General features: G+C 42.1%; 1 protein-coding gene across 8 annotated transcripts in view; it reads left to right on the top strand.

Annotated features, from left to right (window-relative positions):
- Positions 1-15,956, top strand: part of pclob (piccolo presynaptic cytomatrix protein b) — a 105,613-nt gene that overhangs the window by 41,830 nt on the left and 47,827 nt on the right. For all 8 annotated transcript variants that reach the window (XM_072695400.1, XM_072695405.1, XM_072695404.1 and 5 more), the window contains exon 16: positions 31-1,059. In XM_072695400.1, the coding sequence (XP_072551501.1) occupies positions 31-1,059 (1,029 nt within the window). The remainder of the gene's footprint in view (positions 1-30; positions 1,060-15,956) is intronic.

Raw genomic sequence — 15,956 nt, 5'->3', positions numbered from 1 at the left:
AGTGTCTTAAATTCTCTAAAATGATTGCAGGTCAAGGAGTGGCTTTGCCTAAATTGTCAGGTGCAGCGAACAGTCCGAGGAGTGGAACCACCAGTAGAACCACCTCCCACATCGAAACCTCCTCCAAAGTCTGTAGAAATGGACAGACAAGCTGAACCCAAGCCACGTGATCCATCAACTGCACCTGTCAATGAACAAAATATCCCAGTCCCAGCATCATCGGTAAAAGACCCAAAACCAAGTACGGATGTAAATCAGCCGAATGTGATCCCGCCAGAGAAACAGCTCCCTCAGCCAAAGGCTGCACCACAGGAGAAGCCTGCAAAACCTCAGCCAGAAATAACCAAAGGTCCTGCCTCACCAGTCAAATCTGCTCCACCTCCACAGGCTGAAGCTCCAAAGCAAGAATCTGGCTTCTTTGGATTTGGATTTGGGAAATCTCAACCTACACCTGCTAAGACTTCTGATTCTAAGACTGGGAAACTTTTTGGGTTTGGTGGATTGACTGAGTCAGCCAGATCACGGTCACCCTCACCTTCTCAGTCTGCAACTAATGTCTCTGGTAAAGTTTTGGGTTTCGGGTCCTCCATCTTCAGCTCTGCATCGAATCTGATTTCGTCAGCTGTTCAGGATGAGCCTGCTTCATCTCCACCAATCTCTCGCAAAGGTTCTACAGTATCCCAGTCCTCTGGAAAAACATCTACACCACCTACCTCTCGCAAGGGGTCTGCAGCCTCTCAGGCCTCCCTCAAGATGCCTCCTGCAGAGCCCAAAACTCTTGTTTCCAAGAAACTTGATGAGAGTAAGCCAGAGGAAAAGAAGACAGAAGAACCTCAACTGACTAAGGCACTGCCTGTACCTGCAAAGAAGGAAGCCATTTCAGAGCCTGAAAAAGTGACAGCCCCCCCTCCGTCCAAAGCGATCCTGTCCATCTGTCCACTCTGTAAAGCAGAACTTAACGTGGGCTCAAATGACCCTCTCAACTACAATACTTGCACAGAGTGCAAGGATGTGGTGTGCAACCTCTGTGGATTTAACCCCATGCCTCACCTTGCAGAGGTAAGTGATAACCCTGGTGACCTCTTAAAGACGATTCTAAGTGCCATGTTTCTTTTGCATTTTTAAGAAAGTGTGTCGGTACAGTCTGAAGGTGGCTGTTTTGGCCATTCTGACTGTGTGTTAGGTGAGATACGGAGCAGGAACCTTGAGGTTAGGGACCTCTAGAGTGGTTGAAAACACTGGTGTTGATCCAGGTCATCTACAAGTTCTGTGCTTCAACACTGTGTTCAGGGCACTAACCTATGTGGTGTCGACACCCCTACCTTATGCAGGAACCCTGTGCAGTGTCTGAATCTGGAAACTCCTGAGTTTCTAAAGAATGATGGCGGAATGACTTACACCAGTGCTGTAAAAATCCAAGCACAATGCTGGCAAACCCTTTTCCGAATGTTTTGCCAGCAGCGTTTTTTGTCTTCTGAGCACAGAAGCAAGTTTAATCAAGTGGAGTTCAATCAGATATAGTCCAAATGCAGCAGGACCTGATTACAATCTTGGCAGTACTAATAGTGAAATGGCATATGCATCACTAAATTTCATAGTCATGGAGTTTGGAACAAAGAAATTATTTGCAGATAAGCAGTGATTCATAAATAGCACCACTTTTCGTTAGGGCTGTGTATTGGCAAGAGGCTGGTGAATCGTGTAGGTGTTATGATTTGAACATATTGCACTATATATTGCAACACTGTAGGCAAAACACAATTTTTGGATTTTTTTTAAACCTAAATTTAAGATTTTTTTTATAATATAGTATATTATGTTATATGATAAATTAATAAACACCCATTATATTCATAAAATATGAAATTAAAGAAAAAAAGCTGACTTTTTATGCAATCAGGGCAGTGAGGCCTGAAGACAGAGCAAATCACTGCTCTCTAGTGGTTGAGGTTTAAACACAACACAAAATGAACCACTGTCTGCCACCAATTTTTACACATAAACTATAAATAAATTGGTAATGCATTTTTAAAAATAAAAAAAGACGTATTTTCTCACAACTTAACAGTCGATTGACTTGATTTATCCGTTGCCTTCAGTTGGTGTATTCTTCAATGGTGGTTTGTTAGATCTAAGCCTAGAAACATTTTTGAATGTAATGATTTATCTCTGGAAGACACTGATTAGCCATAACATTAGCACCACTGACAGGTGAAGTGAAAAATATTGACTTCATCTATATTGGCGCCTCCGAAAGGGTGGGATCTACATTTTAGGCAGCAAGTGAACAGTCAGTCTTTGAAGGCGATGTGTTGGAAGCAGGAAGTGTATCAATTTGAACCACTAGGTCTGAACTGTGATGGCCATCAGGCAGATCTTGTGCCGTGTCCCCAGTATGCCGTGGTCAGTACCTACCAAAACAAGGTCATCTAAGGCTCATTGAAGGCCCCACCTCACAATTTCCTAAGGGTACCCTGATAACGTCTTGGTACCAGATACCACAGGATGCGTTCAGAGGTCTTGTGGAGCTCAAGCTTCGTATAGTCCGATCTGTTGTGGTGGTACAAGGGGACCGACTCAACATTAGGCAGGTGGTGTTAATGTTATGGCTGATCCGTGTATCGTGATGACGTAGCATCAGACAGAACATCTGGAATGTTGAGTTTCTCTCTTTTGTAGCTCATAACCACCATCCTGCTCACTCATACTCCAGATGGTCAGATGGTTCTCGCTTTACCATGATGAGGGCATGGGGCCAATAAAAGCATTAGTGGTCAGCAGGGATGGCTGAGTGATTGGCGTTCTTTTAAGTGCAGCAAATAGCAGCCAGGGTTATGGCTGTCAACAAAAGCCCTGCAAGGCAGTGAAGTAATTGGGAAGCTCCAAAGCCAGACAGGAGATTGAGGAAACTTTTCCTGAGGTGATTTTATGTCTGGATCAATTATTCAGTCATCTCTGGAATGAAGCACATCAGATCAGGTCTTATATATAATAATAATTATATAATATTTTGGTGGGCTGGAATATGAACCAAGCTGCCCAGACCCTGAATAAACTTAGCCTGAAGTAGGGAGGTACAGGTTAATCTGCATGAGTGGTATTTGTGAGTGAACAGTTTACTAATGCTGAACGTGCTGAGTGCTGACTATGGCGGAAGGGTCTCTACGTTTAGACTGAATGTGCCATTACGTAACAGGCTGTGCAGAGATGGCCACAGCTGCAGCACAGGAGAGAGAGAGAGAGAGAGAGAGAGAGAGAGAGAGAGACTCTATTAAAGTGATTGAGAGTTGTGCAACGGCATTAATGTGATAGGATCTGCAGTGGCTGGGATGGAGGGGTGGCTGTATGATATGCCAGTAAGCGGAAGTGAGGTTGAGTAATCAGGCATCTCTCTCCCAGTCGTGTATATGTGTGTGTGTGTGTGTGTGTGTGTGTGCATGAGTGTGAACTGTTGGAGTAAAGCCCCTGCCCCATCTGCTTGCAGCTTGCACCGCAGCCTGTTCTTCGACAGCCACAGCCTCATCCACCCTATTCTGTCAATCACGCTAACAGCAAACATACACAAACACAGATGTTCCGGGGAAATGTGGCTCCTACTGTGTTTTAACAAGCTTTCTTTATTGTACATGGCTGAATTGTCATTGTAGTTGATATGAGGAGATCACATACAGTACACACAGTCAGGTTTATAAATATTTGGACACGACCGACGCATATAGCTGATGGAATTAAAGAATGAATATGATCTCACTTTCAGTTTCAACAATTTCTAGGTCAGATGAACCATATAAGAATAAAAACCACTTTCCAAACCCTGTTTTATGGGGGCTCTGAGTGGGCTGAGGCGCTGCCATGCTGCTTGCCATCATCAGCCGGACTCAGAAAGAGCACAATTGGCCTTGCTCGCTCAGGGTGGGTTGATGGCATGCTCTATGCACTTCACTTCCAGTGTGATGTTGGTCAGCACAAGCGTCTGTTAGCTGTTGTATCGGAGCCGGGAGTCGTACTTTCCTCCGAGCGAGCTAACTAGTGATAGGGGACATTCAGATGAACAAGGATTGAGTAATTGGCCCCTCCAAACTGTGCAGAAAGTGGAAAACAATTATAAATTAACTATTAAAAAAGGGAACGAAAAGTATTTGGACGATTGTCGGCTTAGCTGTTTCATGGCCAGGTGTTATTCTTTCATTACTGCGCTTTTAAATAAGAAGACGGAAGGTCTACAACTGATTTCTGAGGTCTGGCCAATAAAGCAAAATACTATTGGGCTGTAAAATTAAAGCAAACCTATTGAAGAGATAATATTAGACAAAGCTATTATGGTGGGAATAAACACCAAAAGACCAGCAGGATCATGGAAAACAACTGTAGATAATGAAAGAATTATTTCCTTGATAAAAAAACAAGCCCTACACAACAAGTTGGCCAGATCAAGAAGGCTTTCCAGGAAGAGAGAGTCCAAAATATAAACCAAATAAAACCTGAAGGGTTGTACTAAATACATAAGTTTGCACAATTTATACAATTATAAATTTAGATTTGATCACATACGTCTTTAACAAAATCCATGCCATCAGACCACTGTTTAATAGTGGATGTAGTCTGGCGGTGGCTCGCTCAGGACTTTTTTTTAAGAAAAAGAAGTGGACTTTTCCTTGATGGCCAAGTCAGTCATCTGACCAAAGTTCAGTCAAGCATGCTTTTCACTTTTCACTGAAGGCAAAACTGAAGAACATACAGGAACTCAGGACAGCTGTAGTTAAGGCCTGGCCTACATCACCAGGAAAGAAACCCAGCATCCTGTTACATCCCTATTATCAGTAATTGTCTTAAGCTGCCATAAGCTGTGTGTCAAAATACACTATATGGACAAAAGTATTGGGACACTTATACATGACATCTACTGGAGCTTTAATGACACCTCATTCTAAACACATAGGCATTATTAATAAGGAGCTGCTCCCCCTTTGCTTTAAGCTCTACCAGCAGCAGCAGGTCTGGAGCTCTGCAGTTATCGAGTCAGTTGGAGGCTTTTCTGCACTCTGCTCTGAGCTCAACACTCGGCCCAGACCCCGCTCTGTACCTTTACGTGGTCTGAAAGACACTCTGTGGACACTGAGCTGCTCTCTGTGAGCTGTTCCTCCTAAACGCTTCCACTGTTTAATAATAATACCACTCACAGCTGATGCAGAAAGATCTAGATGCCATACACCTATGGCAAATGGGACTGAATGAAACATCTGATTTCAATTATTTAGAAGTGTCCCAATACTTTCGTCCAGATATCACAGGTTGTAATGATATACAACTGACAGAAAGGAGGTAAAAACAGATTCTGGATCAAAAACCAATGTCATTAAGGTCACTTTTGGTACAGATTTGGAACATTACTTAAACACTCTTTCACAGACACACCTTCAGAGAGCCTGAGCGGCTATTGATTTTGGTTCTTCTTCCATCCACAGCCAACTTTGTCCTCCCTAAGGGAAACGCAGGCTATATCTAGAGCACTTTCCCCTTTCATCTGAATCCAGCTGACCAAAGTGAGCTGAACATTCCCTGAAAGCAAAAGCCCTGCGTGTGTGTTTAACCAGCATTGGCAGCTTTGCCCCATTCATCACTGAATCATTAGCAGAAATAGAAATAGTAGAATGTTCTTAGCCAATCAAAGCAGCTCAGTTTCCTCCCCTAATGACCTGGGCATGTGTGACCTATCAGGAGGACTCTGCATTTCTTTGATCCCTTGTTTTACCCAGTAAACACACACTGCACTTGTGATGTTGATGGGAAAGCAGTGAACCTTTAAATGACAACGCGCTTCCACATATCACTGCCGCGGTAGCTGGAGGCGTCACTTCAAAGGACAGTGTTTGCTGCTGAGATACAAATGTGATGTGCTGTGTTCACATTATCCGGCACACCGCTAGCCAAAAATAGCATCTGATTTAATCTACCCCAGCTAGCATCTCGGTATGGGCTTGGAGGGAGCTGTCGCCAGTCTCGAGGGGGCTGTGTGTATATTTGGATCCTTCTTTGTAAATCAACCAGTGCCTGATGCTTAGCCTTTTAATTCCCTGGTATATACATCCTGAAATACTGTTAATATTCTTGCCATATTTTCAGATTTGTACTGAATAGTTATCATCATGTTATTTTTACTGATACGAGGTTTATTTAGTATAAATAAAAGGTCTAACTGACGGTGCGTCCTAGTATTGTTACTGCTACTTAGAGATGTATTTAGGATAAATGAAGGGACCAGCTGGCAGTGTGATGCAATTGACATCGTATTCAGAAGTACATCAGTACTGTAGGTCCTTTTTAAGAGTGATAAGAAGGGGTGCACCAATCTGAGATTTATTTCATGTACAGAAAATGTTCAATTTATCGTGATAGAGATTTATGGTCATACCGCCCAGCACCGGCTCAGCATCATCTAAACGCTCTGCTCTTTTGGATTACAATAAATACACCACAAAATATTAGAATTAAAAAACAGTCCAATCACATCAGCAGATTTTAGTTTGTTTTAAAAAGCGTTTGAATAAATAAACACAAACAAATACACAATATATTTTAGCAATTTATATTTATATTATATTTATATTTATATTATATTATATTTATATATATTTATATTTTATATTTAGTCTCCTCAAATAATAAAATAATCATATTAATTTTATCATGGACTCTGTTCTGTTAATGATCAGTTGGACAAGTTTGAAAGATCTTTATTTATGTTAAAATGTGGCACAATGAAATACTGAAATAATTAAAGTAATAATATTAACATTTCATTTTTTTTATGAATCTGATGTCCAAAGTAGTAGGGCTAACTGTTAGTGCCTGAGAACTCAATATGGACCACCACAGTTATGACAATAATGTAAGCTAACCATGTTAGATAATCCTATATCTATGTGTTCAATCATATATATATATATATATATATATATATATATATATATATGTGTGTGTGTGTGTGTGTGTGTGTGTGTGTGTGTGCATCTCAAAAAATGTATCTTCTATTCATTACATTTAAAGTGACCTATTTAAATATGTATTTATTTTTTAATGATACCGATATTGTTTGTTTAGTAATTTAATCAAACTCAATCAAATAAAATATTAAATATTCTAATATTGATTATTATATTGAGATATTGGAGTTCAAGCTACAGGCCTGATCAAAAATAAACCAAAAAGGACTGAAATATGTCACTTTACATGTAATAAATATAAAATATTGTTTAATTTTATTTTTTCAAAACAAATTATGATAATGAATAAAACAATTTTTAAAAACACACAAACACCCAGGACATCAAATCTGGACCTTAAATCCAGTATCCAGTCCTGATTTTGTAATCACCGGAAAAGAAGGGAACAGCTGATATAATTGATTTGAAAACACAGGAGAAACAATTCTGATCATCAGACTGACTAGTGTAGCTAGTGAAGCTAAAAGACAATCAATCAATCAATCAATCAATCAATAAAAAAGGCACCTACGTAACGTATTGCAGACGCACTGTGTCTGTAACAGTGTAATACATCATGCAGTTTACTCCAGTTTGTTTACTCAAACATTTGTAAAAAACATTTCGTGTACCGCGGACACTCAGCACAGCACTTAATGGGGGAAATGTGCGTGTGTGTGTGTGTGTGTGTGTGTTTGCAAGACGGAAAAGATTGGTCTCTTCAGCAGAACTCAGTGATGCACAGAACGAATGTGTCTATTTTTAGAGAGTGTCCAGGGCACTATGTGCCTATTGCCAGTAGCCACTTAGTCCGTTTAAGCCACGCCGTTCTACTGTATCCCTTGTTGTGTGTGTTAACTTGGCTCATGTTTGTGTGTTTGTGTTTCTTCCTTGTGTTTAGTGCAGTAACGTGATCGTGGCAGTGTTCTGTGCAGTTGTAATGAGAGGAGTGTGTGCTAGCTCATGAATAATGAGTGGGTTTGTTGGAGAGACACCGGGAGCAGGTAATGCTGGCTAATGTAGTGTCTTTAACTGCTCGGAGAGTTGGAGCATGTTTCACTCTTCAGGTCAGTCTGTGAGCTCCAGGGTGTGTTCTCTGTCCCGCTATAAGAACCTTAGGAGAGACGTGAAGCTGAGCAGGGACAAAAGTATTGGGACACCTGATCGTTCCTTATTTCGTATGAAATCAAGAGGATTAATAAAGAGTGTATCCTGCTTTTGTTGGAGTAACTGTCTCTACTGTCCAGGGAAGAAGGCTTTCTCTCTCCTAGAATTTGGAGAAGCATTGCTGTGATCATTTGATTGCATTCAGCAACAAGAGCATTATGTTGGATGATGATCAGCACCCCACCTTATCTCCAACTCCCCAAATCATCCCTAAAGTATTGGATGAAGCACCATCCATCGTTCCAGAGAACACATTTCTATTGACAATGCTTCTTTACAGGCAATAGACAAGCTGTGTCTGTGTCAGTGAGCTATTACACCATGTGGGAGACCAGGGTTCGATTCCCAGTCTGGTTGACCGTATGCTGCGCTACACCAACAAGTCCCTGGACAAGACTCCTAACACTACATTGGCCCACCTGTGTAATGTGAGTCACCTTGTAAGTCGCTCTGGATAAGAGCGCCAGCTAAATGCTGTAAATGTAAATGTAAATGTGAATACAGGGATTAGAATGTCCACAAACATTTGGACACATAGTGTACTGTGTTCTTTAAAGACTTTGAGTGACTAAATGACACTCGAAGCCCCAGTTTCTCCAGCATCTTCTCCAGCCTTCATTTACAGGGACCCGCAGCTGGAAGTGCTCAGGCATTTCACACACATTTCACACGCTGGCATACAAACGACAACTGTTGCAGAGGAGATAAGAAGAAGTCCCTTAAAGGAGACAGTGGGTGTATAAAAAGTCTCATGCTAGTCTAAAAAAAGTAAGAGAGAGGAGAGGTGCTGTATATGTACCTTCTCTTCCCTGCTCTTATAAGCAGCAAGAAGCAGGCAGACCTCTGTAGCCTCCAGCATGATTTTGCCCTTACACTGTTAATCTGAAGTGTTTACTTAAAAACACTCTCGACAGCATGCTCGGCTTCTTTGGTGCTGGTGTTGGTGCGTAAATATAGCTCAGTTCTATCAGTTAAGCTGCATTAGACCAAGTATAGAAATATAGAGTTCGAGGTCTTTATGCGTTGATTAGATTTGCAAAGAACTGGCCCCTATGTCAAATCTTAGGCCTGCTTTTAAATGAGACAAGCCTTTTTGTAATGGTTGCAAATAAAGGTTCCTCTATAGTTCTATACCTCTTTTCGTTCCATAAAACTCCAGGCTGAAGAACCTTCCAACCTACCAATTTATCAATGTTCCCTATGGAACCAAAGTTGTTCTTCTATGGCAGTGCTCAAAAAACCATCTGCTTTATGGTGGTGCTGCACCCACCTTAATTGGCCTCCAGTCACCCCCTTTAACACAGCACTACCGGCTGAACTCAACAAGGGTTGGTCTTGATTTTTTGCCCTCCAATCCGATCTATCTGTCTTCTTATCTGTCCCTTCCTGGTCAGGGGAGGCCTATAGTTGGGCGCAGGGCAGGAATACACCCTGTACAAGGCACCAGTACATTAAGCATCTACCAAGGCAGGGTCTTACACACTTCTATACACAGGGCCGGTTTAACATAGCCAGTTCACCTACCATGTGTGTTTTTGGGAGGTCGGAGGAAACCCATACAGTCATGAAGGAGAACACACCAAAGTCCTCAGAGTCAAGATACCAGAGCGAGGACGGAAGCTGCTACCTAAACCAATGGAGCATTGGAGCTCCATGGAGGCATTATGCTGCCCCTATCCAGTCCAATCCAGTGTAGAGTACCTTAATGCAGAGCATAGGCTGATACTCATTATTAGTAAATGATTTGTATAGAGACATTCTGAAGGGTTTTTTTTAATGACCATAATGTTTAATATTCTCTAATACAATTTGACTGACCTCCCTGACCATTCAGCGCACAGTTGCTGTATGTTGCTTTGCTGTGACATCAGAAATCCAGCTGTTTTTGCATCCTGGGTTCCATATATGGACAGCATGTACTGACACGTGCTATATTTGGATGCATTAGCAGTGTTAATGTACCACATTAAACACTTTCATTTTTAAAAATAGAGGAAAATGCAGTTTTCCAGGACATGGACCCTTACCTTTGGGCCAGTTACACAAGTGCCGCTAAAGCAAGGACAGTATTTAAGGACAGTGTGGTGTCTGCAGGTCTTTTAGCATTTAGCACTCCCTTAATTTGAACCAGAACCAGACATTATCTTCAGTGTACCATTTCTGCAGTCCTGCAATCGTACGTTCTTCTGAAGTGCTATCAGCCGAGAGCCTGGAGAATCATCTGGAATTAGCTTGGAAGAAACGATTCGCTTCTCGCCCTGTCTGTGCTCTCTGTTTGTCAGACTGACGGGAATGAGTTCGGTCCAAGGAGCTGATAACTCTGCTTATTTCAAATTAGTAGGTCAAGACCCTCCATTATCATTGGGCCTGATTTATAGGGACTGTGTGGCACTGCGGGGGCCGATGAAAGCGCACTGTATTACCCGGCTACATCTGTTGCCAAACGCAGCTGCCAGGAAATCGATTAGGTGCCAGGCAGGGTTCTGCAAGGCTCGAGACTCTGATATACAGAACTGTATAGGCACTTATTCCGTCTACAACTCAAGGGATGTTCGGTGCGAACCTGCCCCAGTTCGGTTGCGACCGGGCTCGCTGATGAAAGAGCCGAGATACAATGCAGGCAGGTGCTTTATTCTGACTGGAAGGTGCTGTGAGATATCTAAGAACATTATGCAGGAGCGGAGCGCGTCGGAGTTAAATGCGCTTTTAACGAGAGTTATGCTTCTTTGTGAGCGTCAAAGCCGGATCGCTGTTGGTATGCATTCATGCGCTCGTTCATTCTGAAGAGACTGCACTTTAAGCAGCAGCAGCCGAGGAGGTGGAAGAAGGAGCATGAGTCTAACGAATCCCGGCAACATGAATTGCTGCAAGGAATACTCGAATTTCTCAGCTGATAAATTGCGGTGGTAGCTATTAGCGAATCAAGCTAGTTTTCATCAGTGTTCTCAAACTGATTCATTTATAACTTGTCACACTGTCTGATACGATGGAAAGATAGCAATAAGACTCACCTCTCTCGCTACTGTGGATAATTCCACTTTGGCGGGAAAGAGAACCAAAAAAAAAGTTTCTCCTCTCTGCCATCTTTACGATGCCACTCTTCTTCTGATCTCATAACCGTTTTGCCATGTGAATTGCCCTGATAAAGCGTCCCTCGCTTGCTGCAAATGAGCCATTTTTCATCACCCTGTGTAAACACATCACAGTGGTTTGAAAGGTCAGATAGCTCGTCCTGTCATCTGCTCTGCATTGTATTGCTGGGATGCTCTAAAGAGGCTTATCGCTGCTGAACGTTGGTGGTTGGTTTCTTACCCTGGAGATAATCACGGAGACCGAACTGGTCCTCAGGCCTGCTGATCCTTATAGTTTGTCCACTAATTGAAGAGGGCAGGCATGGCGTCCTGCCAGAAATGTGACTCAAAACCAGCTGCATAGACATATTGCTTAGCTGGAACAGCGAGGACGCTACCAACACAGCACATGACCAGAGGATAGACAGTAAATACAGCATTGTATTGACTGCTGTGGTGATATGCTTATTTTTGGAGGATTATTTGGTTGGTTGGGTTTGCTGAGCGTGTGTGTGTGTGTGTTTGTGTGTGTGTGTGTGCACGCAGAAACAAACACACCGTTCTTGGCTCTGTTCATGGACTTTTCGCAGCATTATGCAAGAATCGGTATTTTTTGCTCATGGGCTCCCCCTACAGGCAGGGAGGTAATTCATTCAAGTCATGCTTTGAGCACCTTCCATTATAGTCAGCTGTACACATGCATTTGTTGACAAGCTGAGAGATCCAGAAGCAGCATCTGAAGGTAGAGAAGCATGTGGACTGAAGTGGTAGAGTAATACTACTGGATTTTACACTAATATGACTCGGGTTATGCAGTGTTACACTGTTCTGGAGAGAGCTTCTGGTGCAACATTCTGGCCCGGAGTGCCAATGTCAGAAACACCATTTTCCTATGAGCTATTATTGGGGTATAATTACTCCCTAACTAAGTAACTACTGAAATGTGGTAACCTATTACTCAGAAAGTTACTTGTGAGTATTTCCAAAAGCACCTAAAGCTTAAACAGCCCTGTTAAGCTTTAACAAGACTTGGGTTCACATTGCAGTTTTAGCACAAATAGTCCTTTTATGAGCAGGAATGAGCTTGAATCAGTCTCTTAACATAATGCATGGCAATGAAAGCTGTAATACTGTGCAGGAATCTAAGAAAGTTCATTTCAGAACTCCTCCTCTAAAGCTCACCTCCTACTCTGCTTTCACACCTGGTTCGTTTGCACCCAAGGTTTCATCAGAGTCTGTTATTTTGTCAGATGTATTCTTGATAAATGGTGTAAGTAGGAATGTGTGATGATCTGGGAATCATGTTTGTGTTGGCTGATAATTGCTGAGAAAACATGCCCAGGTCTGCTAAGCTGCCACTGCTGGGCCTTTGAGTAAGGCAGTTAACCCTCTCTGTGCTCTCAGGCAAAGAGATGAATTCCATCATACTGTAGAGGTGTATGTTGTCACACAAAGGCCAATAAAGGCTCTTAACTCTACAGATAAGTATGATATCTCTTTGTAATGCTTGTCTGAGTAGTTGTAGTTCCAGTTTCTGTGTTTTATAAAAGTTACATTGGCTTCAGTGGATATTTCCACTTTCCACTTTAGGTAAATACAGCAACTGTGAACCTCAAAAACCTTCAGACAAGACAAGACAACCATTTACACCATTTATGACATTTTTGTGATACAGTTGAACTCTGAACTCCACCTTTAACCTATCCATGCACTCACACACACACATGTGGGCTCTGGCCTACTGATAACAGGGTTGTGGGTTCGATACCCGGGCTCGGCAAGCTGCCACTGTTGGGCTCTTGAGCAAGGCCATTCACCCTCTATGCTCCCCAATGGCTGTCCAGGCATGTGTGCTCACACCTAGGGTGTCAATCCCACAACCCTGTCATCAACAGCCCAGAGCTCTAACCACTGAGCCACCACTGCCCCAGCAGTTCTAAGCCGTTGGATTTGCATGGTATTGTGGGAAATCTAGTGGTTTAGTGGAGGATTCTTTATCTTTCACTGTTCCTACTTTTGGATTTGAAATGACTGAAAATTACTCATAATCTTAATGGTGGATTGGACAACGACAGTGTGTCGTGGTCGTAGGGTGTATTCTTGTATGGATATATATTGAACATGCTAACTTTGACTGCTTAACTAACACACGGCAGGCTGTATTAACGACCTCAGGGGGGCACTAGATGGAACAACCTGCACAACTGCCTGTTCAAATTAAATTGAAAACAATCTGGCTTAGGCTTTTGTTTTTTTGTTTTTTCTTTGTATCAAACTCGTATCAAACCGTGAGTTTGCACAGTGCAAACCATGACTTGGGGGTACCCTAGTGCATTTCCTTCTACCTATGAAAAATAGAGATATTTAATCTGTACATCACAGAGTAAAATATACAGTTTGCAACCCCTTGCCATATAATGAGTCACCATTTTTAATTTAACCAGTCAGATAAGTTTCACAGTCCGCCTGCCAAAATCAAATGCTTTGCTATTGCTCATCTGTCATTACTAACACCAGCTCATGCTTCAGGAACAAGAGTCAAATGCCTGTCAAGAGTCAAATGTTGGGCCGATTATGCAGAGAGTACAGCACAGAAAACATACTCTGCATTCAAAAACGATGCAGAGTTCCGTAATTTGGTGCAAACCATCCTAAAAAAATATACTGCCACCAAAACATGCTGGTCTAATCTCGGTCTAATATGGTCTCTTGACCAGCAAAGGGTATGTTTTCATTTGAGCCTGATTCCATTTTGAGACTTGACCAAGCTGGATGTCAAGCTGGTCATATTGGTTGACTAGTTTGGTCAAGATAGTCATGCTGTTGGATCAGCGTGGTGAGGCTGGTCATGTTGGTCAACCAGCTTAGTAATGCTTTTCAACCTCCTTGGTCATACTTGCTGTTAAAAGTGTAAGTTCCTTGAGGAACTTTTGGAGGTTCTTGAAAAGGTGCTTTGTGAAACCTTCAGGGAACCTTTTTGGGAAGATTCCTCAAAGCACCTTAAGAGGTTCCTCCACAGTTTTAAATTAAATAACCTTCAGAAGTTCCTTAAGGAACCTGAACTTTTAACAGGGTGGTTGACTGGCTTGGTCAGGTTGGTCATGCTGGTAGACCAGCTAAACCATCAAACACAAATAAAAAAAACATACCCTGTGCTGGTCAAGAGCTAAACTGGTGAACCAGCTTGAACTGGCTTGACCAACTTCAGCTTTTCACGCTGTTTATTTGGTTGTTTGTTTGTTTGTTTGTTTTTTTAGAAGAGCACTTACGGAAGAGCTCTTCACTGATGTACAAAATTATGTGGGTGTGTTGTAGCATAATGTGTTGTTACATAAAACATAAAATTGTAAAGAGTAATAATATTACCTAACATGTTACTTTTGTGTAACGCATCGTGCCGTACACGTTTACTGCAGTACCAGCCTGTACTCTTCTGGGAAGGCTTTACGCTAGATGTAGGGACATTGCTGTGGGGATTGGACTAGCTTTAGTGAGGTTAAGCACTCAACTGAATACATTTTTTCTTCTGCAACACAAAGGCAGTAAATGATGTTCCGTACCAGAGAACACAGTAGTATTGCTCCACAGACCAGTTCTGGTAGGCTTTACACCCTTCAAGCTGTTATTTGGATTTGGAGTGATCTTAAGCTCATATGCAGCTGTTCCAAAATGGAAGAAGGAATAATAGAACATGGACCAGTATGATAAAAAGCTATTTCACACTGGGAAGCAATCTTTTGAATTTTAACTGGTATCAGATCAGAGTTTCTAATCTGAATTATAATGATGGTTGTTTCCAATTTAGAAATAAATGGTAAATGCAGCCAGTTCACAGTGTGAATACATGCAAGTTATACATCAATCAGCCATAAAATTAGCACCACTGGCTGCCCACCGTTCCAGGCATGTATTCTTGTATGGACATATACATTGAACATGCTAACTTTGACTGCTTAACTAACACACGGCAGGCTGTAATAATGACCTCAGGGGGGCGCTAGATGGAACAACCTGCACAACTGCCTGTTCTAATTAAATTAAAAGGAATCTGGGTTAGGCTTTTGTTTTTGTTTTTTTCCCATTGTATCAAACTCGTATCAAACCGTGAGTTTGCACAGTGCAAGCCATGACTTGGGGGTAGTCATCAGGAGATGAAAAAAACATTGATTATCTTCATCTACGGTGGCCTCTGTCAAGGGGTGGGATCTACATATTAGGCAGTAAGTGAACAGTCCATTCTTGAAGGTTAATCTAAGGCACTTTGAGAAAAATCAGATTGTGATGGCTAGATGACTGACTCAGAACTCAGAAATCTCAGGCAGTGGTCGGCACCTACCAAAAGCAGTCCAGAAAAGGACAACCAGTGAACCAGCAACACGGTATTGGGCACTTAAGGCTCATTGATGCTCATGGAGGTCCTACCTCAAAACGTACAGCACTTTACACAGGATCTGCTGCTAATGTCTTGGTACCAGAGACCACATGGAGGATTCAGAGGTTGTATTGAGTCTTGAAGGGTCAGATCTGTTGTGGTGGCACAAGTGGGACCTAATCAGTATTAGGCAGACAGTACTAAAGCTACTAAAGCATGATAGAAATTTGACCAGTTTGTTAATGAGACACTGTGCAGTGTCCCAGTCGGTTTTACTGTAATTTAGACACACGGGGAGAGAAAGAGAGAGCAGGAGTGAGAGATACTTCAGGAATGCAATAAGAAATAGGTAATATCTGTCCA

This window comes from Salminus brasiliensis, chromosome 13 (assembly GCF_030463535.1).
Source record: "Salminus brasiliensis chromosome 13, fSalBra1.hap2, whole genome shotgun sequence".
Lineage (NCBI taxonomy): Eukaryota > Metazoa > Chordata > Actinopteri > Characiformes > Bryconidae > Salminus > Salminus brasiliensis.
The sequence above is the reverse complement of the archived record's forward strand: the minus strand, read 5'-3'. Positions and strand labels throughout refer to the sequence as shown.